The sequence below is a fragment of the Conger conger genome, chromosome 12, assembly GCF_963514075.1.
Source record: "Conger conger chromosome 12, fConCon1.1, whole genome shotgun sequence".
Lineage (NCBI taxonomy): Eukaryota > Metazoa > Chordata > Actinopteri > Anguilliformes > Congridae > Conger > Conger conger.
In genome coordinates this window covers 29,601,320-29,625,178 of record NC_083771.1, presented here as the reverse complement: position 1 = coordinate 29,625,178, position 23,859 = coordinate 29,601,320, and the positions used below count along the sequence as shown (strand labels likewise).

At 45.0% G+C, this 23,859-nt stretch overlaps 2 protein-coding genes across 3 annotated transcripts in view; both read left to right on the top strand.

Annotated features, from left to right (window-relative positions):
* The window catches only part of arrdc1b (arrestin domain containing 1b), a 49,042-nt gene extending 30,011 nt beyond the window's left edge, over window positions 1-19,031 (top strand). Inside the window, exons 3-8 of the mRNA XM_061215599.1 lie at window positions 7,286-7,336; window positions 9,826-9,980; window positions 10,088-10,270; window positions 11,737-11,913; window positions 12,601-13,099; window positions 13,418-19,031. Coding sequence (XP_061071583.1) covers window positions 7,286-7,336; window positions 9,826-9,980; window positions 10,088-10,270; window positions 11,737-11,913; window positions 12,601-13,099; window positions 13,418-13,482 — 1,130 coding nt within the window. The 3' untranslated portion in view covers window positions 13,483-19,031. The remainder of the gene's footprint in view (window positions 1-7,285; window positions 7,337-9,825; window positions 9,981-10,087; window positions 10,271-11,736; window positions 11,914-12,600; window positions 13,100-13,417) is intronic.
* Window positions 19,032-20,436: 1,405 nt separating this feature from the next.
* Window positions 20,437-23,859, top strand: part of ehmt1b (euchromatic histone-lysine N-methyltransferase 1b) — a 52,933-nt gene continuing 49,510 nt past the window's right edge. The window contains exon 1 of one of the 2 annotated variants that reach the window (XM_061263248.1): window positions 20,437-20,478. In XM_061263248.1, coding sequence (XP_061119232.1) covers window positions 20,458-20,478 — 21 coding nt within the window. In that variant the 5' untranslated portion in view covers window positions 20,437-20,457. Of the gene's footprint in view, window positions 20,479-23,351; window positions 23,486-23,859 lie in introns of those variants that run through there. The other variant, XM_061263250.1, reaches the window with a different exon arrangement.

The window sequence follows — 23,859 nt, the reverse complement described above, 5'->3', positions numbered from 1 at the left end:
TCTCTCTGTGTGGGTTCCTCTGTGTGTGGGGAGCTGGTTTCAGGCTGGCTGTAATGTGTTTGACCCCGAGGAGGAGTCACCTCTCTCAGCTGACAGCCCGCTCTCCCCGGCCCTCGCAAAGTGCTTGTTAATGCGTGCCGTGTGGCTTGTCTTACCGGCGCTTTCCGGGAGACCTTTTGTCACTGAGACCCGTTCTCAGTCACAGCAGGACGTGCGTCCAGAGTAATTACTCATCATCCGAGCTCCGGACCAGTGTGTCCCCTGGCTGCTCCACAGAGCCTCCGTCTGCGGCCGCTCTCTTCACGGGTTTCCTCTGTGAGTCTTCACACCGGGCCGCTCCAGGCCCCCGCTCTTCCACTGTGGCTCAAAAGCTGTCGATCTCTTGCACAGAGGGCTGCCCTGAGGAGTTCAGGAGGCTGTGACAGTGATTCTGTGTGTGTGTGTGTGTGTGTGTGTGTGTGTCACAATGTGTGTATCTGTGTGTATCTGTTTGTATCCCTGTGTGTGTTTGTGTGTCTGTCTGTGTTTGTCTGTGTTGGTCTGTGTGTGTCTGTGTCACAATGAGTGGATCTGTGTGTATCTGTTTTTTATCCCTGTGTGTCTGTGTTTGTGTGTGTGTGTATATGTGTATCAGTGTGTCTATCTGTGTGTAGTTTTGTGTCTGTGTTTGTGTCTGTGTTTGTGTGTGTATGTGTGTCTGTGTCTGTGTATCAGTGTATATGTCTGTTTGTTTGTCTTATAGTGTTGAGTGTTTTAATGTTATCAGAAGATGCTACAGGCCTTCTGTCTCAGCCTGTTTTCCTGAGATCATGAGGTTTTGTGCTCCGCCTGCACTGTTCATGTTGAGGGATACTGGATGTGAAGGCTCAGCTTAGCCTGATGTCCTATTTTAAAAAATGACATAAACTATTCAGTTCTGTTCCCACAGCAACAAGCAATCCTCTCAGAAAGGGAATCCAGACAGTGGATGATGCTTTGTCTCTCTCCTGGGATCTGTACCCCTGGTCTAGAGAGCCGCAGGGTGTGCAGGTTTCTATTGACGCATAGCACTTAATCGATCGATTAAAGCAGTTGATTACACTGTTGAATCGGCTCACCTGGTTTCTGGTGTGTAAACTCTTGACTGGTTTTAAGCTAAAAACCAAAACCAGCAGACCCTGGCTTCAGACCCAAGTCCAAACCATTACATTCCATCCATTAAGCAGATGCTCTTATCCTGAGTAATCAGCAGTGCGGGATACACATAATTGAGTAGCAACATTCCCAGACCAGCGAGTTTATATGCAACATCACCGTAATGTTGTATATACAGTGGCACCCTTGATTTATATGCACAAGAAATATGGTGAACAAAAATTTTTTTACTGTTATTGAAATAACATTTTTCGCCATGTGTGAAGTAGTGGGCTTTATTAATGATTCAATGGATTGAACCCCTGGTTTAATACTTTGTGCAACCACTACTGGCAAGGATGACAGCTGTGAGTCTTTTCCTATCATTTGTGATAAGGTTAGAGAACACATTTGGAGGAATTTCTGTCCATTGCTCCATGCAGTTTTTTTTCAAGATCTTGATATTTTTGGCTTTGCGCCTATGGACTGCCCTCTTCAGTTCAGGCGATGCGATTTAAGTCCGGAGACTGAGATTGCTATTGCAGAACACGGATATTGTTTTTACTTAACCATTTCTGTGTGGATGTTGATCTACAGTATATTTGAGGTCATTGTCCTCCTGGAAAATCTACCTACGACCAAGTCTTAGCCTCTTAGCATAGGCAACCAGGTTTTCTGCCATTTTCTGCCATTGATCTTAACTAGTACCCCTGGGCCACTGGCAGAAAAATATCTCCAAAACATCAACGACACACATCCACATTTGAGTATAGATATGAGGAGCTTATACTTGTAAGCATTCCTTTTTAGGTACAAAAATCTCCCAATACCTTTTCCAGTGTTTAAAAGGTTGTGACTGCTTTAAAAAAAATAAAAATACAATCCAGTGTCAATATTGGCTCAGTGGTTTGCCATTCACCTGCACAATTATACTAACCGCTCAGCTTACAGATTGTCCTGATTCGTTCTTGAATGGCGCGTGGTGGTGAGGCAGCCTGATTGGCTGAGGGGTGTGTTGTATGTGTGTAAACGCAGCCCCCTACCAGCATGCATTCACGGGTACGTTTGGGGGCTGCAGGCCGGTATGGAAAAGGTTTCCATTGTGCCATCTGTTTGTGCTTCCCTGAAGCTGAGCACCAAGGAATGGCATTCAGAACAGGTTTTTCCAGCTTTACTGAGAGGGGGAACTGGAAGGAGGGAGGCCCTGTTGTAGGGGGAAACTGAATCAGGGAGTCAAGTTTTGGCGGGGGCTTGGATTAGGACCAAGAAGAGCGGCAGGTTTGTGGCTCTGATCAGGTGTTTTGTACCCATACATTTCTGGCAAAAAAAAAGACTCATAAATTCAAGCTAGTACACTAACCAGTTGAAGGCCTGACAAGTTTGTGACAAACACAGTTTACGGTTTTATTCTCTTTTTCTAATGTATTTTATTTAGTAATATTAAAAAATAAAAATAAAAAGACCATCCTGTGTCGCCTATTTAAAGTCATGTTGGCCCTGCTGATAACGGGGGCGGTACGAATGGGTCCATTCACATGGGCTCACCAGGAGAATTTGGTGAATCGCTTTCTGCTGTTCAGAGCCAATAAAAGTGAAGAGTAACTTGCCTAGAGGACTGTGCATGAAGGTGTGCGTGCCTTCCTTTTGTGAGCGTGAACGTGGAGGGGAAAATGACACAGGGCTTTTTCATAAACCTGTTTCCAACCAACCTGAGGCCATTTTCCGCAATATTTCCATTCAGTAATTCCCTTCAGTGCACTCAGTGTCCTTGCTGATGTTTTTTCCAGCAGTTTAATTAACTAAAAGCCGTGTTCGTGTTTATACTGCTTTGTGCTTTTTTTATTCTTTATTCCCATAGAAATATCAGTACTGTGGTAAATGGCTGCATTCAGCCAATTAGCTCAACGCGTGCCTGTGAATTTGTGACTGTCTAGTTTTCTTACTTGCAGGTTAGCTGGAGCAAAAATGACGGCTTTAGCGTGCCTGGTGCTTTGTTTTTGACAATGGCGCTTTTCATTCATATGAATCACCAGATGTTTTGTGCTCCAGTGTCACTGCTGTCTCACCCACACCCAGGGAAAGAGCACTGTCAATGGGCATGTTTATCCCTCCTGTACCTCCCTCCCTCACCAGTTCAGTATTGCTTATTGGGGAACATTCAGCATAGCGTTTCCCATGCTCAGAAGGCAGCGGGACCCTGTAAGCTCTGGCCTGTTACATACAGTCATGGCTCAGATTTTCTGGCAGGCAGAACCCTGATGTACATTCAGGAACTGACTGACTGGAGTGTGTTAACATTTACATTTTGCGCTTCAGCATTTAGCAGACGCGCTAATCTAGAGAGACATGCTCAGATGACATTTCTATGTACAGTTCATTTATGCAGCTGGATATTTCACTGAAGCAATTCAGCATAGCATTTCTCAATGGGAGCCGAACCCACAACGTTTTGGTTATAAACCGGGCGAATGGTATACAGTATAGTTGGAGCACAGTTGCCCGGTGTGGGTTCAGGATCTGGTATACCTGCTGCTGAGTGTGGGAGATGGCCTGTTGTTTCTTTCTCTGCTGTAGCACAGCACACGGTGTCCACGACAACAGATGACATCACCTCCCTGGAGCCTGGAGCCCTGGTGGGGGGCCTGGGGGGTGGGTTGCAATTACTTCACTAATGATCGGTTGTGATTGTTTTGGAGGGTTAAATTATTTCACATGCTAAGTATTTGATGCAGGTCCGCTGTGCACCGATCTCCTGAACAAATCCCACAATGCTCTGCTTCTCCCGGGCAGAGTGCTGATTGTGATGGAGGAACACTAACGATCTCCCTCTTGTCTGCCACCGCTTTCTCCCGGAGCTAATATGCCTCTTCATTTCTGCCTCTTTCCTTTCCTCACTCCGCTGCACAGCGCTGCTCATCATTCAGAGGCACGGTGGACACTGAGACATCGCCCCGATGCAGAAGGCCGCTCGTGTCACAGCAGCGTTCTGACGTAAATACTGTCTTATTAAACGTGTGTGCGTGCGCGCATATTCAAGGGTGCCTGACTTCCCTCAGAGACCGTAGTCCAGTGAAAAGCTTTGCTGGCACTCTTTGATGAGAGGATCGGATCTTTCCCCTTAATACTCTGCTTTGCTGAGAGTGTTTCCCTCGCCAGGGACGAGCAGTTTCGTATGGAATACAGGCTGCCTGTCTCATTATTGTGATGGTTAGTGCCTCTGTGCCACTTCCAAAGCACCATGTACAGCCTCCATCTTGATTGTAGGTTATAGATCCATTTATCTGGGAGTTGTTTTGTAACTAGATATATTTTAGTGGATTTTTGCCTGTTGTGGTCCAAGTTATTTATCATTTTCCAGGGCCCCTGCTGCGAGATTTGTTCTCGTTGATTCTGTATGCGAGAAGTGAACACTAAAAAGGCCCTTCATCACTGCTTGAATGATTTTGGCATAATATTGTTGCACTTATTTTTAAGTTTACTTTTCCCTCCAAGGATAAACTACAGAAAGGCCTTTCAGTTGTGATATAACTCAATGAATATTGCCTGAAGGGATTCATCTCTCTCTCTCATCTCCAGGACAACCAGCACAGAAATATTCAAGGTTGAGTCGTTCTGGGGGGGGGGGGGTCGGGGTTGGGGTTGGGGTTGGGGTTGGGGGGGGGGGGGGGGGGGCATCAATTCAGCCGCTCTTTTGAAACCGTTTATGCTGAGGTGAGGAAAGACTTGTGAAGTTTTGTGAACCGTCTGATCCAGAGACCCCCACCCAGGCTCAGATGCATCCAGGGGACCCCCATCATCAGTTATAAAGGATTATATTTTTTAAATATATAGATTTTGCCATGGCATAGCATGTCTGCACAGGGATCCCCTACAGTACCTTCAAGGTCCCCCAAGGGTCTGTGAACCCCCTGTTGAAAAGCCAGGAGTCACAATGACAGTAGTTGAAAGCCAGTGATGACTATTCTATTGTCTCACAAAAAGATAAATGTATACACAGTGTAAAAAATGTACTTTGCATTCACAGTGGTCATTGTGTGTCATGTGACCATATTGTGGTTTGGCTTGTCTGTGGAAGATTGTGGTTTGGCTTGTCTGTGGAATATTGTGGTTTGGCTTGTCTGTGGCATATTGTGGTTTGGCTTGTCTGTGGCATATTGTGGTTTGGCTTGTCTATGGCATATTGTGGTTTGGCTTGTCTGTGGAATACTGTGGTTTGGCTTGTCTGGAATATTGTGGTTTGGCTTGTCTGTGGAATACTGTGGTTTGGCTTGTCTGTTGAATATTGTGGTTTGGCTTGTCTGTGGAATATTGTGGTTTGGCTTGTCTGTGGAATACTGTGGTTTGGCTTGTCTGTGGCATATTGTGGTTTGGCTTGTCTATGGAATATTGTGGTTTGGCTTGTCTGTGGAATACTGTGGTTTGGCTTGTCTATGGAATATTGTGGTTTGGCTTGTCTATGGCATATTGTGGGTTGGCTTGTCTGTGGCATATTGTGGGTTGGCTTGTCTGTGGCATATTGTGGTTTGGCTTGTCTGTGGAATACTGTGGTTTGGCTTGTCTGTGGCATATTGTGGGTTGGCTTGTCTGTTGAATATTGTGTTTTGCCTTGTCCTGAATATTGTGGTTTGCCATAATGGTTTGCCATCAGACAGGGAAGATCTGACTGTCACCGTATTCACCTTCAAATTGGGCTGCAATGCCGGCCGCCAAACCTGAGATAAGATAAACGTGGTCTTCGTGCATATTTACCACACTGCCATGGTGCTTTGCAAGTGCGCTCGTGGGTAACCGTGTCAGTGTCAAGACAAAAATCCGGTTGACACAACAATTGTGTCAGAAATTCTTTGTGAGCGCAGATTAAGTTATTTATTAACAGTCGTTTGACGCAGGGAGCTGGATTTTCTCGTTGGGCATGTTTCACAGTGGCTATGCTATCTGCCCTGTCCATCGCCTCCCTCAGAACAAGCCGTTCCTATTGCTGTCTGATGCAATGTGTGTGTGTTGGGGATAAACCAGACTGCTTGTTTGTATGTGTGTGTCTGTGAATGTGTATATAGCTATGTTTGCGCATGTGTGTGTATGGTTGTGTGTGTGTCGGTGAATATGTGTATATAGCTATGTTTGCGTGTGTGTGTATGTTTGTGTGTGTGTCTGTGAATATGTGTATATAGCTATGTTTGCGCATGTGTGAGTATGTTTGTGTGTGTGTGTGTGTGTGTGTGTGTGTGTGTGTCTGAATGTGTGTATATAGCTATGTTTGCACATGTGTGTGTGTGTCTATCTGTGAATATGTGAAGATGTGGGGGGGTGTACCTGGTGCAAGCCATGGGTAAAGAAAACCTACCTGGGTGTGTCAAGGGTGGAACAGCCAGCCTGATATGATATCAGGCTTGGCTCAGGGCTCAGAGCCCAGGCAGATCAAATGGAAGAAGTGATCATAGTTTAACCTGAGGAGAAAAAGGCCTTAAACTGTAGCACTGCCTCCCTCACGTACCAAAGACAGTTCAGGCGAATACATTACATTTGCCTCCTGAGCCATAATTCTTGCAGAATTGAGTGGTCTATACCATGCCTATGGTCTAATAAATGATGTGTCACTGCCCTGTGACCGAAAAGCCAAATGCCTTCTGGTTCATAGTCCCTATGGCCCTCTGAAGTTCGGATTTTGCCTCTTATTTGATTACTCGCCACCCTCTCACTCACATGCACACTGACTCATGGATGCCAAGACAATCCTTTTTCTTCACACCAGCCACCTCCTCCAGCAGCAAATCACAACAGATGTGTGTGTGTTCAGTGACAGTGTTGACATTATTAATATTATAGGACTCAGATACCGGTCATCTGTGAAATGGAAGATACTGCATGTACTTGTTTACTGTGCTAACAAGCTATTGTGTTGGGATGGGGCGGCCTGTAGCGTAGGCCTGTACACGGCCTGTAGTGTAGTGGTTAAGGTACATGACTGGGACCCGCAAGGGCGGTGGTCCGATCCCCAGTGTAGCCACAGTAAGATCCGCACAGCCGCTGGGCCCTTGAGCAAGGCCCTTAACCCTGCATTGCTCCAGGGGAGGATTGTCTCCTACTTTGTCTAATCAACTGTAAGTTGCTCTGGATAAAAGCGTCAGCCAAATGACATGTCATGTAATGTGTCTGTTCTGTTGTTCCGCAGGCACTCTGGCACAGGGTGACCACAGTTTCCCCTTTCAGTTCCTCATTCCAGGTAAGATAACCACACCGTTCCCTACAGCACACCTTTCCCTTTATCTTCTGCCACATTCTTAACCCACAGGTGCATTGTGGTTATGTGTGGCAAAGGTGCTGCATAGTCACAAAGTCAGTGTTGCCTTGGTGCTGTCCCATCAATATTGACCAGACTATCATTACTCAGTTATTATAATATTATTAGGATTTATTTTCTTGAAGAATGACATGAGCAGCTTGTGAAATAAAGACTGAAATGCTCAATTTATTGGTGAAATCTATTATTAAGACTTAAAAAAAAAAAGTTTTTATGTGCAATTGTACATGCATATTTACGTACACAGTATGTTAAAGCCATCATTTGTCCATTATGCATCTCTTCCTGAACATTCTTCCTTGACATGGCTATTGATACTGTTATTACTGTGGCGTTTTTTGGAGCGCAGTTGGCTTTATTTGGTACAGTGTCTCCACGGTTGCTAACTGTGGGTTTTTAAGCCACTCCAGGCTTTCCACTACTTTACCAGGTGATAGTTAGTTTGCTCAGCAGAGGCGTTTCTCTGATGAAACCCGAGTGGTCTTTTTACGTATTTGTCCTGCTGGATATTTACTGACTCGGGTCGGGTTCCTGTGCTCCACCTGGCATTCAAACATGCAGTGTGTGTTTTGCTTTAGGTCTTAGCCACTGCATCACCACTCCTCCTAACTATGTATGACACTCTATTTGGCCATAAAAGGTGCATTTCAGACCTGTGTATGCACGCACAGATCCAGAGCTGTCTTTGTCCTCATTTGGGGAGGTGGGTGGGTGGGAGGAGAGGAGGGTCTATTTTTAGCCCTTCTCTTTTCATCAGGAGAGTTTTAATCACTCCCCCCCCCGGCTGTGCGACCTCCGTCCTGCCCCCCTTCCGTAGCCCCGGTGCACGCAGAGAGGAGCGATGACTGCGGACACTGAGAGCACAGCTGGAACCACCGGCACAGCGCCCCCTCCTGGCTGCTGTCTGTGGCTGCGTCGGCTGGTGTTGCCGTGGCAACATGGGACCCTCATGCAGTCTGGCAGAACTGGCCTGGAGCAATGTTGTCACCAGCGCTTCGGAGCTCTCCCACACCCTAAATTTGTAATTTGCCAGTTTGGCCTGAAAGCAACGTTTTCCATTTCAACTGACGGCGCAAGCGGTCAGCTGTAATCCTAGCCACACGGGACTAAGCTCGGTGAATGAATGCATTTAATTTCCCTGTGCACACCTGTCTCTGTTTCAGTCTCTCTGGTCAGCTTCTCTCTTTGTGTCGATGTTGTTGTTTGACCTCACCAGTGGTTGTCGGCCTAGTTTTGTTTTTCTTTTTTTCTTTTGTTTTAATCCAGTATCATGAGAATAAAGGCTGTAATACAGCAGTGCAGATCACGCTGATTGTGCTGTGTGCTGGGCGTGTTGTATTAATAACAGTATCGGTGCAGGTTGTATACTGCCTCAGGATCAGAAAGTGCAGGAGCTATCAGTGCGAATAGTGGTCGAACGTGAATCCCGCTATTTTGGTTGTTGTGGTTGCCATGGTGACAGCCAGTGTCTGAGATGGGACAGAGACCTCTAATCAGTCTCCTCCCTTCAGACTGAGGACAGTCATGAATGCCCCCCCTCCTCTCACTCTCCATAGCACTCCAATTTTTTCTCCCTCTCTCTTTCCCCCTCTTCATCTTACTGTATCTCTTCCTTTCCCCCCTTGTTTTCCACCGTAGTCTGTGACCAGATTCTTCCTTCTATGTTCTCCTTTCTCTCTCTCACAGACCTCTGCTTCTGTCTGTTTATCCCTCCCTCTCCTCTCTCCAAACATCCCCTCTGTCCCCCTCTCTTTCTCTCTCCTTTTTTCTGTCTGTCTTTTCCCTGTTCTTTCCCTCTCTCCTCTTCCTTATTCTCCGTCCTGGCCTCCCACACTCCTCTTTTCCTCCCTTTTTTGTCCACCTCTCCCTATCCCCCTGTCTGTCCGTCCGTCCCCCTGTCTGTCCCCCTGTCTGTCCCTGTCTGTCCCCCTGTCTGTCCCGTCTGTCCGTCTGCCTGTCCGTCTGCCTGTCCGTCTGCCTGTCCGTCTGCCTGCCTGTCTGTGTGTCTCCCTGCCTGTCTCCCTGCCTGTCTCCCTACCTGCCTGTCTGCCTGTCTGCCTGTCTGCCTGCTCTGTTCAACACCCACACCCATGTGCTGTGCACGATGGAAAAACACGTCTCCATTTCAGTCTTTTCTCTTGAGGGCTTCGCTGTGAATTTCCCTCCATAACCTCCCTCAAACATAATGATTTGGCATGACTGGCTATTGTCAGAGTATGAACATGTAATACGCTAACGATACTCGATAAGACACAATAGGAAAACACAATAAGAAAGTCTGATTTCACTGGTTACTGGAATATAATGACGTGATTGTGATGTGACTATCTGTAAGGAATAGGTATCTTCATAAAGTTCCTAAATTTACCCGTCTCTTACCTGTGCTCTCATCTGTGCCTTCACCTGTCCAGCCTCTGCGCCCACCTCCTTCGAAGGCCCATTTGGGAAGATCACATACCGGGTGAAAGCAGTCATAGACACCTCTCGCTTCTCCAAGGACTACAAGGCCCAGAAGCCCTTCTACCTACTCAACCTCCTCAACCTCAACGAAGTCCCTGACATTGAGGTGAGAGGGTGTGCCTCTTCCTCTTGCTCTCTCTTTCTCTCACTCTCTCTCTCCTGCTCCTTTGTTGTTTTTTTGTCATTATAATAATCATCGTGTTCCCTCCGCAGCAACCCAGCTCTGCGGTAACGACACGGAAGTTCACCTACCTCCTGGTGAAGACGGGGACGCTCATGCTGAAGGCCCGGAGCGACCTGAGGGGGTACACCCCCGGCCAGGTCATCAAGATGGCCACCGAGATCCACAACAAGTCGGGCAAAGACACAGGCTGCGTGCTCGCCAGCCTCATTCAGGTGCGGAACCAGGAAGCCTTCTCGGGAGGGGTGGGCTGGAACTACAGGGGCGGCCTGTAGCGTAGTCAATGGTAAATGGTTGGCATTTATATAGCGCCTTTATCCAAAGCGCTGTACAATTGATGCTTCTCATTCACCCATTCATACACACACTCACACACTGACGGTGATTGGCTGCCATGCAAGGCACCGACAAGCTCGTCAGGAGCATTTGGGGGTTAGGTGTCTTGCTCAGGGACACTTTGACACAGCCCGGGCGGGGGATCGTATCGGCAACCCTCCGACTGCCAGACGACTGCTCTTACTGCCTGAGCCATGTCGCCCCTAGTCACCGTAGTGGTTAAGGTACATGACTGGGACCGACAAGGTCGATGGTTCGATCCCCGGTGTAGCCACAATAAGATCCGCACAGCCGTTGGGCCCTTGAGCAAGGCCCTTAACCTTGCATTGCTCCAGGGGAGGATTGTCTCCTGCTTAGTCCAATCAACCATAAGTCACTTTGGATAAAAGCGTCAGCCAAATGACATGTAATTTGCATGCATTTATTTGGCTTCTTCTATCACCCGGCTTTTTTGGTGAAAAATATTCCATAAAAACCAACAGTTGGACATTCATTTGCATGAGTTTTCTATTTTTGTGTTAATGTTATTGGCAGATTTTTTTGTCTAAAGTGGCTGTTAAGACAAATGAAACCAAGTGTGCAAACAACCAGAACAGCTAAAAGCACCAGAACAAAGTAGGCTGAATATGATATCGTGCAGCATTTATTGGAAGCTAATCAGACTCGGCTGCTCCACGAATGAATGGAATAATACATCCAGCGCATGAGTGCTTGACACGACCCCCTTAGTGCCAATCAATATCACTGAGCAGCTAAGCAGAAGGAGCTTCAATGGATGCATTTGCTTTATGAGGGGACCTTGTTGAGCTTAGTCATCATATGATAATGCATTGGAAATACGTTGTCCTAAATTTGAAGCTTGATGTGTACAGTGTAGGTAGTATTTTCATGAAAAAGTTGCACTTTTGTGTGGTTATTCTCCATTTTGTTTGTATATCTCAGTGCTGCCCGTAATTGCCTCTGATTTAACATTTAATTCATTAATGAAGGGAAATGTAGTTTCTTTGAAGATCTTTGAAGGGACTGCTCAGGAAAATTCACCTGGTGAGACTGCAAATGCTTTGTTACCCTGAAAAGTGCATACTTATTCCCAATTAAGTGTAATTTCTCCATCATGTTGCCCTGTGATTACTGGGAAAAAGGATTTCTGTTGGCAGTCCTAATTGAACACGGCAATTCCCCAGATGCAGTCTTTTACGGGTGTGCCTTTAGAAAAAAAGATGAAAGATGACACGGAGGGGAGATGTGTCCTGATGAGTGATGTGTTCTGCGTGTGTAATGAGAGCGTCTCTCTGTGTCGGCCCCATTTCGTTCCCATGGCCACGCACCACCGTCCACCGAGCAGAAAGTCACATACAAGACCAAGCGAGCGATTTATGACCTGCGGACCATCGCAGAGGTGGAGGGGGCGGGCGTGAAGGCGGGCAAGCACGCAGAGTGGAAGGAGCAGATCATAGTCCCGCCCCTGCCTCAGTCAGCGCTCACTGGCTGCAGCCTCATCGAAATCGACTACTTCATACAGGTGAGTCCACAGGCCACCTCCAAGGGGCTGCTGAGATGTGGAGTTTCTATGGGTGACTTCTGGACAGGGCAGAGCATCTGGCTTTATGACTCATGAGTGAGTGACTCCCCTCATTGTTCTCTGAAAAAGTCTGTTGTTGGTCAGTTGGTCAGTAATGATTGGAAATGGTGGTGTCACGGTATCAGCACTTTCTGGTTGTGGGAAAGTCTGTGGTCCATCACAAGTGTGGTGTCATCACCGCTTGGGTCACGTCTCAGTGGCTGCTGTCTCAGTGTTTGTGACTGGCACCCTTTGTTCCTCATCATTCTCAATAAATGTCTTTTGTATCGTTTATTTATTTATTTCTCTCTCGCTCTCTCCCCTTCCCTACCGCCCTGCTTCTTTCTTTTCTGCCTTTTTATCATACTGTATGTTCTCCTCTGTTTCTCTTCCTTCTTTTCTCTTGCTTCTGTTTTTCCTTCCTTCTCAATTTTGTTTTTTATCCACCTCACTTTCTCTGTTCCCTTTTGTTTTCTGTCTTTGTTTCCTGCTCACTGTTCTTCCATTCTTCTGTCCCCTTCTCTTCCCCTTTCCCCCGCTTTCTCAGTCCCTCATCTCTTCATCTCTATTTGTGTTTGAAGGTATTTGTATTGGCATGACATGAAAAAGTAAATATCTGTTTTTCTGTCTGTTGGTTCCATGCCTCAGGTGTCCCTGAAGTCCCCGGACGCAGTGGTGACCCTCCCCATCTACATCGGTAACATCGCGGTGAACCTCACCCCCTCCCGACCCATTCCCCCGACCCCGGCCCCCCGCACCGTGCCCCCCTGCCCCGCCCCCCGCCCCGCGCCCAGGGCGAGCCCTGGGAGGGTGACCCCCAGCGCCCCCCCGGCTGAGGAGGAAGACCTGGAGGAGGACCTGGGGGCGGGGGGCCTGGTCAATGAGGAGATCCCCACCAAGAGCCACTCCCAGCAGGACCACTCCTCCCAGCCGCCCTGCGTGTCCCCCAGCGCCTTCAGCTACGCGCCGGGCCTCACCTTCCCCCAGAACCAGCGCTGCGGGGACCCGTCCGACGGCTCCGGCCCGCTGTTCTGCGTCTCCACCGGCGCCACCATCCCCTTCTTCTCCGAGGGCAACGCCACGCCCGTGCCCACCTCCTGTCCGCTGATCTTGCCTCCAGAGTACAGCACCTGGGACTACCCGCACGGTGAGCCCCGCTGAAGTTGAGCCCCCACGGCCTTTTCCTGCACGGCTAGGGAGCGATATGGCGCTTCTTTCACTCAATTCACAGCATGAATGGAAGTTCACAGCCGTTTTAAAGTGGCTGTACTGTTCTGTGAGGATTTTGTCGTTTGTGAATTGAATTGAATTGAATTGAATTGAATTTTCATATCGGCTGAATTTAAAATGCAGTTGACTCCGCGTGATTGTGTATGTGTATTAGCAAGTGTGTGCCGGTTTGTATGTGTGTGTGTGTGTGTGTGTGTGGTCTGACTCTGAATAATAAATTAACTCTCTCCTCCAGAACCACCTCCCACGTACGAGGAGAGCTGCAGCAGCAACAACTCCAGCTTCAGTAGCAGGCGATAGACAGTAGGCAGTGTGACAGACTTTCCCAACCGGTATGCTCCCTGCAGAGCGATGCAGCCCCCTGCAGGCCAGAATGGATACTGCAGCCCAACTCTGACTGAACAGAACAAACCACTCCTTAAATACAATCTTCTTTTGTTTCATTTCTTCCTCCATATACATTTATAATGGATTGTGGCTTGTTTTTTTAATTTTATCTTAATATTTTGATCCCTTTTTCTCCTCTGTCCCTTCCTGGAATTACAATAAGGCTTCATAAAAAAAAAGAAAGCAAAGGAGTTGTTTTGATATGTAAACGGGGAGAATGATCTTCGTCTGACTGTAGGGCATTTCAGAAAACATTGTGCGTAGTACTACAAGAGAGCTTTTTTTCATGAAGGTTAGTTTATGTAAATGTTTTATCCTTCTTTCTTTGCCAGCATCTGTGATGCCTTAAATCAAAAATGTAACTTGCGACTGAGATTCTTTAGATTTCTCCCACCCTCCTTCTTCCTCTTCTTTCTATTTTATTGTAACCAAAGTTGGCCTTTAGATCCTGTTTGTGGAATCATGTGGTGAAAGGCGCCTGTGACAGTCCACCTGTGAGAGAAACCTGTGAAAGTCACCTGCTCCCTCGCGCTAACAGGAGCCGCCCAGTGACACGGCTGTGTGCTACGCGCCGTTATTGAGCTCAGACTGCAGACTGCGTCCTGCTGCGGGCGGAGCCTGACACACGAGGGTGACTGCGCCTAGTGGGCCGGCTGCTAAGGATTATGGGTCTCCAGGCCCGGGCCCGGGCCCCTGAGGGAGCGGGTCCAGCGGCGTGCCTCACAGTCTTGTTTGGACTCTGCTCCTCCCTGATCACAAACCGTACCCCAGGGCACGGATGCCCTACTTCATCGTCTGGAGAAACGGACGCAGGGTTTGCTGTTTGAGTTGTGATGGGGGGGGGGCGGCAAGCACACGCACACACACACACACACACACACACGTTCTGAGACCTGATGCAAATGCTGCTGTTTGACAAGCTAGATTATCTGAGTTGAAGGGATGGACAGTGGTCATGAGCTGCATATCCCAAGATGCCTTACTGTTCCCATAGATTACTCTGCTCATGCCAACTCTGATGTTCATTAATGACCGTGGTCTTTTGAAGTTTTTTTTTTTTTTATGCATTTGAAATGGAGATCAGACTGGATTTGGAAGGAACACGCTTGCGTTCCAACCAACAGACAAAATGTACAAGCACAGACAGCACTTTGGAAAGACAAACTTAAAACTGTGCAGGTGCGTGCGTGTGTATGTGCGTGTGCTTGTTTGCGTGACTATGCGTGTGAATGTTTTTGTATGTACAGGTACTGTATGCATGCCTGCCGCAGGTTTCATTAGGTTTGACAAGCAGTTCATCCTTCTCCGTTCTGGAAATCTGAGATATTTTCATCACTGAAATTTTTACAAGCCTTGCATAGCCAAATATTGTACTATTCTGATTTCAAGAAAGATGAAAACACATCTCCAGTTCCTTATGTAACCTTAATATCCCTGATTGGATTTAACACTGTAAATCGATGTTAGTCATGTCTGATATTGATTATGGCATAGTTCCAAGCCTGGCGTATAATTGTCTGCCTCTCATATTCATTGGGATTTTTATCGCAACGGGAAAGGTCTTAATGCATTCTACAGCCGAGTGACACTCCTTGTTAAAGTGACACGGGAACAGCCTGTTTCTCAAACCCGATATCTGTGCATCTCCAAATACCTTGGTGTATGTACAGCGTCAGACCTACGGTGTGTGGTGGGGCCCTTTTTAATTGGAGAAGAGTGAGAGGGGGAGAAGGAAGAGGAGGGAGAGGAGCAGAGTGACTGCAAGAGGGAAGAATATCGGTCGTCCACCTGGGTGTATTTATGTTGCATCATCGATGCTCAGCCATTTCCTGAAAATGCCATGACCACTGGCTATCAGTTTGTAAACAGGTTTTTGTGTCAGTTTTTCTCATGCTGCGTTTGAACTTGTACTTTGACATTTCAAAGGTGCCAGTCCTGGTCCATTGAAGGGAATTTGGTTGGATGTTTCAAGCATTTTTGAATTGCCCTTTCAAGGGAAAATTCAGTGGTTGTGCCTGTTCCCTTGATGCCGTATGTCCGACGGAAAACACACACTGAGTCCACGTTCCAATCTTTCCCGACTTTCCCTGTGAAACTAAGATTTTATTTACACTCCATGTACTTGGATTTTTTTTTCTTTTTACAATGGATGATCTTACTGAACAGTAACTGCTGAGGTGCCATTTGACTCTCTGGTCACTGGGGTGGTCTGTTGTGGTGTGTGGCCTATGCTGGAATCTTGTGTCTTTATTCTGGGTATGGGGGATGTCTTCACAATGGTCTTTCATCTGCCTGGCTGTGTGACATTGCAATGCCTCCAGACCCTAATCCCGCTGCTGACCAGCATGCCATACTCTAATCACTGTTACTATAGCAACCCTATTCAACTCCATTTGGTGGCTTGACTACGTCTTTAAAGCAGTCCATGGTTTTTTCTTTTGTTTCTGTTTTCTGTGATTTCTCTTTTTGTCATGCACCAAATGAACATGTTATAGTTCACTATATGGTTAAACCTAAAATGAAAAATATAAGGAATATATTTCTGATATGCTGAAAACATGGTAAAATATAGTACTAAATAATTACATGCAGTTTTTTGCAAGTATGCAAGAATGTATTTTGTAATATACAATTTAAAATGTGATATTAATTATACTGTATATGTAACTGTATTGTATACATAAGTACATATACATATACATGGACATGGTAATAAATTATATACTTTTGATCACATTGAATATTTCAGCATTATTTAAGAAATATATTCCTTGAATTTTGTAGTACGTGTTTGATTGCATGTAACTTGGAGTAGGGAACAACTAAACTGGCCAGAGAATGCACACACAAATACATACACAACAGGATGCTGCCCAGATTGTTTGATAGACTCAGCAGCTTCAAAAAAGCAGCTTCATTCCCCAGCCACTATCACTGCACAGTCACGCAGTCCAGCCACAGAATGCTGATGTAGCAGTGAAGTTTCTCACCCTCCCTGTTTCACTTGCCATTGCATTTCCGCTGGCTTGATTAATGTATACCCATCCAAGTTATGTCACATAAGAGGGCACTGTGCAATTTTTGTCATATATACCTTTACCTTCATTATCTATTCTCATTTTAAAGAGTGCCGAGTTGGTAATGTCTTTTTTGAAATCATTTAAAGCTGCCTTCATCCAGTGTCTACACCTTGCATTTGTCTCCACACAAGGTTCTATGGCTTTATTGATTTTATTGTGTTGTTTTCTGATGTACAGGAGTTTCACCCCTCGTGTGAAAGACTTGTGGTTTTGTATTTTTCTACTTGTGTCAGTTGTCCAGTGTGTATAAAGCATCTGAATAATAATAGTAATTATAATAAGAAATTCCCCTTTATCCTATCAGAAATGTTCTAAATAGCACCTTAGTGAATCTATGTTACATTTAAAGAAACAGTTGTTTTAAATCATTAATGTACACTGTACTAATAAAATTGTTTAATGTAAGAGATTTGACATTTCCAGTAAATATTCTAGCAATTTTGTTTTCCTTGGTAAAAGTCTGTGGAAACCAACAAGCAGTACATACACAAAAACTCATTCTTCTACAGATTTTTCCCCATATTTTATACTGTTAGAGCGATTATCTTTTGTTCAATCTGTCCTGGAGTACCATAGTGTATGGTGGTTTTTTTTGTTCAAACTGCAATTGCAATCCCAAAATTTTAACAAGCTGTAAATTTCAGGGATGGCAATTTTGGTTAGTTGGAAAACCAGCATACACAGTGGTCACCTGAGGACCAAGTTTTAAAACCACTGAAATAAATAGTTAGACACTTTGGTGCCCCAACGACCATACAAATTCCCCACCAGAAAGGGGGCTGATGAGAGTTAATGAAACTGTGAGGGGATCCAGCTGCCAGAGGAGGGATCGTTTTATGACTAATTTTTGCCACATTTATGAGCATTTAAAAAAGGTCTTTGCTTTGAACTTCGTTAATTAGCCAGCAAACATACAAACATCATCGTTATCTACATCAGCTATTACCCACCACAACCAAGCCCAAAACCAGATTAAGTGTCAACAAATGTGGGTAAACCTAGGTGATTGGACAATGTCAACAATGGGTTGAAAATGTCATCGGTATCCAAGTGGCCATTTACAATAAATACTTGGAGGTAGGTCACTATATTTTAAGTAAAAAAACTATTTTGACGCGTGTGTTGATGGATTACGAGATTCATTGCTGGGCTCTGGATTTTACTGAACTTTATGAGAGGTGATGTGTTTCATCAAAGGATTTTAATGGAACCTCTCATGGTTGATTATGTAAACCTTGAAGATCAAGGTCTTCAGTCTGTGTTTTACTGTCTCATAATCGATTTTCCAAACAACATTGCTCATTTCAAGGACAGCTCACTGAACATTAGTGAACTATTATATTATGTTGTAGCCTACTTGCCAAAATTAATTAAATTGGAAGCGTTTCAAGATTGTCCTGTCAAAGGCATTTACATGTGAAGTTCATTGTGTTCCTCAAGCAAACACTGAATTCCAAGACAAAATTTCAACAGCATATGTAGGAAAGTAGCTGTATCTCCCCTGTTTTCTTGAGATATTCAGTCCCTGATTCTTGACGGGGCCAAACCAGACAGAAAGAGAGCATGCTGCTCTTTGGGGATTATTCACCATGCAGCCACTGAATCACTGGAGAGCTGTTTTGATGCCACTCGTGAGAAGGGAAAAGATACCCACATGTTGTGTAGTAAGAAATGGTCCCAGTGCATCATGTAGGTACTGTAATCCTGTCTTGTGGGAATAAGCAACTGTAGGCCTAGAGAGCCAGTGGCTGTGTGCTAATTTATCTTCCAATCAATTATTTGAGCATAAATGTTCTAAACATCTGTCTACAGCAATGTTCCTGGTTCACTGTATCAGATCCAGTGAAACTTTCACCATCAAGGATACGCATACGGTCAGGTTTCTGTGTTTTCTGTTATTCGTTTTGTCTAAGTCCTCAGCATTTTTGTTCTTTGTTACCCTCTGCTCAGTGTAGTCTATCTGTCATTTCATTAATTCCCTGACATTTGTTTCACCTTTCTGCCACTTCCTGATTGTTTCACACACCTGATTGTTATTCCCTCGTTATCTGTGTATTTAAACCCCTCTGTTTGTCTCACTTGTTGCCAGATTGTCATGTGCTATTGGCATGCCTGTGTTTCGACCCTGGCCTTTTTTTTTTTTTTTTCTTGCTTCCTCCTTCTGTTCTACTTCGACCTGTTTGGACTGCCTGTTTGTTTTCGACCCTCTGCCTGTGACTATGACCATTCTTCGGATTTTCTTTGTTGTACCCGTTTGCCTGGATATCGACCCATTGCCCGCACTATTGATTACGAACTGCCTATTCCTTACCATTCATGTTTGCTGGTTATCGACTCCTGCCTGTTTGAACTTTTTGAAGTTAATAAAGACTTGGCCTCATCTCCTGTGGTGTTGCTATTGAGTTCATTGTTCCGAAGCCCGACACATACATTGTATATATACATCCAATTCTGCACAGGTACGTGACAAGAAGCTTAGATGCCATGCAATACATCACACAGTGAACACTGAATAATTACATCAGACAGTGATATGATTTAAATGAGTAAATAAATAAAATGATCCCCGACCCCCGAAACGGCTTTCTTGAAAGGTATACATGCTTATTGAACTCTCTCTTTTAAAAGGAAAACAGCTTTATCCAGGCTAGCAGGAAGCAATATATTCTTCTAGGCTATTGTGTCCCTTAGTTCTCTGTCAAGTGAAAGACAGTAAGGAGGTCTGTGCTTTTGAAGGGTTGCTGTGTTTGCATCTGTGTGTGTGTGTGTGTGTACATTTTCAGAAATAAAGGTATGAAAAGTGCCTAAAAAGCTACAAATGCTTGGTGCTGGGGAGGCACCCGATATAATTCATTTGAACCATTTTGCTTGGAAAAACATACTGATTTGTACCCAAAGAGAACATGACTACTTTAAGGGTCAATTTAGGAAATTTGATCCTTGAAGAACAAAAACGTACCTCCCCTTTCACTTTATTTCTGAGAATGTTGGCCTACTAGACCTTAATCAAGCCCATGGGCTGACCACAGCCAGCCCCATCCCCTACTGCACCGCTCTTGTCCAGTTGCCATGGAAACCATGTCCCGATCGGTCAGCTTCCCCGGTGTCATGCAAGGACATGGACATCAGGGCTCAGCCAAGCCCGAGTACCTGCCAGCAATGTAGAAAGAGAGCGTGCTCTCCCTCCAGGTGATGCGTCTCCGTAACAGAGGAAACGCTCTCCTTCAGGAAGGTCCTCATAATAGATACTCACCTTATGATAACCCACAGAGTGCGACACTTTAATGTTTGATACCAAATACTATTTACATTTTTTTTTAAATACAGTAGCGATACACGGGATATCTCCCAGATTACCCACCTCGAGAATATTTAGTCTAGCGAGAGCAAATAAACAAAATAAAACATTTTTCATTCACCGTATTTTCGTCATTTTGTTGGTTATGAAGCCTTCTTCATCTGCATTTAGTTTCCTCTTGTTTCCTAAAGCTATTCGTTCGAGCACATTCCGGTTCTCAGCAAATACTTTTCCAATTGTTTTAAGGTCCAATTACATTCCAGCAATACCACGCATTGTTGTCCCCGTTTAATTTAATGTAAACATCATAGCGGTTTAAATCACGATGACAGAATTGAATCGAATCCGATACGAAAGGAGTAATTATGACCCATGAAGAATAAATGAACGTTATAGTATAGCCATTGTAAATTCTAAAGCGTAGAATAACCTAACCTAGCAAGGGGGCTGGAAATGAATGCAGTGACGTCGCAAATAAGTAGGCGGAGACTGGTAGAAGGCTGAGGAGCCATGGCTTCAGTGAAAGCTGAGGTAAGGGAAAAGCGCTTTAACGTTGTAACTTTCTATCGCTGGAATCTCGCTATTTGGTTGCCGAACGATTAGACATAATTAGAACACAACACCCAAAGGTGTGCTCAGCGCTGGGTTGAAGCCAAAAATAGCGTTACGTTATCTCTGTGCATCTTAATTTTCAAACTGCCCGCCTGTGTTTTTCAATTCGGAAACTCTGCGCTTTTGTGTGGACTCGGCGTTTGAGTGTGCGTGAATCCTTATGGACAGAATTAATGGGGGTGGCCTCTCGAACGAGAGGGCTCATGCCCTGACATCTGTATGGAGCGTAGTACGCGCAAGTAGACAATAGGGACTGCTTGAGGAATACTAGTTCCTGGGCCCCGGTGCTATCCGGCAGTCCGATTTAATTGTAAATAGAAATAAAAGCTGTTAAAATCTACTGTTTTGACCATTGTTATCCGAAATACTGCACGGTGCATGCAGTGATGTTGATTCTATTTTCATGTTACGCCGAACAAAATTTACATTTTGCAGTTAACATAGTTTGCTTTGTTTCTGTGAGCTGGCTCGCCTGCAGCGCCGGGGAAATGGGTAGCTAAGGTCAGCTAGCAAGATAAATCAGATTTGTGTTTGAAAATCATCAGCTAACGAACTGGTTAACAACACACTGAAGCAACGAATGTACTAATGTTGACTTATGTCACAGAAGCCATCTGAATTGTGTAGCTGCCTTTCATTGAGTTAGCCGGGCAGTCGCGGTTGTTGACAATACCAGCTAATTTAGCATATAGATGAACAAACAAGCCAACCTTAAATGTGTGTAAGTTGTATTTGTAACTGTGCACCAGGTAGCCATCTGTCACAGCTGGCTAAATTGGACTGCAAAATAAATCCCATCTATTCCGAGGTACAACTTCTAAAAAGAGGTGTAGGTACTAGCAGTCATATGTCATCAACATAGCTAACTTAGCTTGCCACCATAGCCTATTGAGTCCCTTTTAGGTCATGTTCACGCCTATATATTGCAAGTTATTGCATATGTAAACTGACGTACACATTGCATTGACAATCTTTGTTGATTTCCAAATCCTGTTGGTATAGTAATGCACATGGACCCCTGCTAGAGTTTAACAAATTAGCCTGCTCGTTAGGTTTAATTGTTTCTCGTACGTCTGTGTTCTAGCTAATTGTCTGCTAAGGCAAGTGTAACACCACAAAATGCTCACTGCTCGAAAAATTCGTGTCCATTTGGTCAGTGCACTGGCAGTTGATGTATGGCAGATGGATTTGTCCTGAACGGAGAGAACCGCTTAACTCTGTGTACTGCTTAGCCATTCGTTGCCTTAATGTGTCTGTTGCTTCCTACCTAGCTACAGTAGCCTAACTTTACAGACAATAGGTTATACCGCGAGGGAGCTGCGGAATCTTATATGTTTCCATAAAGTCCAATGATAAGCAACATTCTCTACCCAGCTAGCTAGCATGCAACAATACAATTTCACAGGGTCCCTGGGTTAGTTACAGTACAGTGTTTAAAATTGATAGCTAGCTAACGTTAGCTAGCTCAATTATTTCCCCCCGTCCATTTACATCAACTTTATATAATGCCGGCTTTACTTCAGTTTCGTTCTATGAAAGTCTGGGGTAAATAAAGATTTTGGTACATATTTCGTATCAAATGTAAGGTTTCCTTTCAGGGCAGTTTTATTCGCGGTTTGTCCTTACGCTTTTGATTGACGGAGGTTGTGAACGGTTATTCAGTCACCAGTAAATAGAGGGAGCCCGCGAGCCGTGACTGTAAGTGTGTGTTCTTCCTGCCGCGGCCTACTGTAAGTGCATCGGCTGTGTTTCTCGTGAACGGTATCCATTTATTCAAACCCCACTTCAAAGACTTGTATGACACAGTTGGATGGAATGGACCAACATCATGAAAAATATCAATACATTTAACCAAAGGTCTATTCTTAAACTTCCCATAATGTGGTCTACCATTCATACAAAATAATCAGTAGCCAGCAGTTTCCAGCAACATTCTGTCATGTCATAAAGGCCCTGAAGTATTTAGCAATGCAGCTTTTATATAATCTTCAATGTACTGAAATGGTAAACCTATTTTGCAGAGTAAAGGGTCTTTGAGTCATGCCAAATGGTCATAGCTTTTATGGATGGAAAACACTTCAACTGCCAGATCGGTTATGGCCTGGTTATCCTGCTGATAACGAGTGTTGACAGTATGGTAAATGTGGCTATACATTCAGTTCCCTTACTCATCTCATTTGTGAGTGGCCAAATAAAATAACTTACTGCTTTAATGTAATAAATAGTTCTGTACAACTAACCCACACACCAGATGTCATATTTGATGGAAACATGTTGAGGTTTTTGTGTAGTCCAACTGAAATATTTTGTTTGTGGTGAAGAAGGTGGTGCTAGGGATTTCTTAAGACTTAAAATTGTGCAGAACGCGGCATCTGGAATGACTATTTTGATCAAGAGCTTTATTATGATCTGGCACTATGCACAGCTACATCCACATCTGGCCCATTTCATATATATTTTTTTGCTGTTGGTTGGTTGGGTGGTTGGTTGGTTGATTGGTTGGTTGGGTGGGGGAGGGAGAGGAAGTATGGGTGTTTTCTCCCTCCCTTTAGTGATCTAAAAACGACACAATGTTGTCTGTCCAAAAAGAGTTGCAAAAAGAATGACGAGAATGCGTACGTGGATCGGACCGGTCTTTTGGCTTCCCGTGTGCAAATGCAAGTGGGTGAGCCCAGCTCTCCTGTAAGGTCCCTGTGGGAGCGATCCTAGGTTTACACGGCTTGAACCACGAGAGCTGGTTCTCCCTGCTTTCTCTTTCCCTGCCCCGTCTCCACTGAGCATGCTCAGAACTGCCTCGGCTGCACCTACTACAGGGGGGGAAGGGAACGGTGGGCTGAGCGGCAGTGTAGGCCGCAAAAAGCCTTGAGGAGGATTGTCTGGCTGCTGCCTTGCTGTTCAAAGCAGAGGCCTCTCTGCTGACAAAAAGGTATGGTTGTTCCTTTGCTGAAAGACCTTCTTCCCCTCTCCATTCACATTGGACTGCGTGCTGTTTTTTTGGAGGTGTTGTTGTTGTTGATGTTGGTGTTTGTCTTCCCTCTCTTTCCCGATTTTGTTCGGTTCCATGTTGCCACATTTCATTCCAGTCTTGTTTTCTTTTCACAGTGTCTTGAGATTTTTTTCTTTTCTTATTTTCTTATTCTTCCTGTATTGCTTTTAATTGCTTTCGAACTGTCAGCCAGTTTTAGTGGGGCTGGCCATGTTAGCCATGTGACGACCAGGGAGATCCAAGTTTAGTATGCAATTTTTGTTTGAGCAGGACAGGAGTGAACAGGATCTTTGTAGACTTCAGTGGTCGACAAA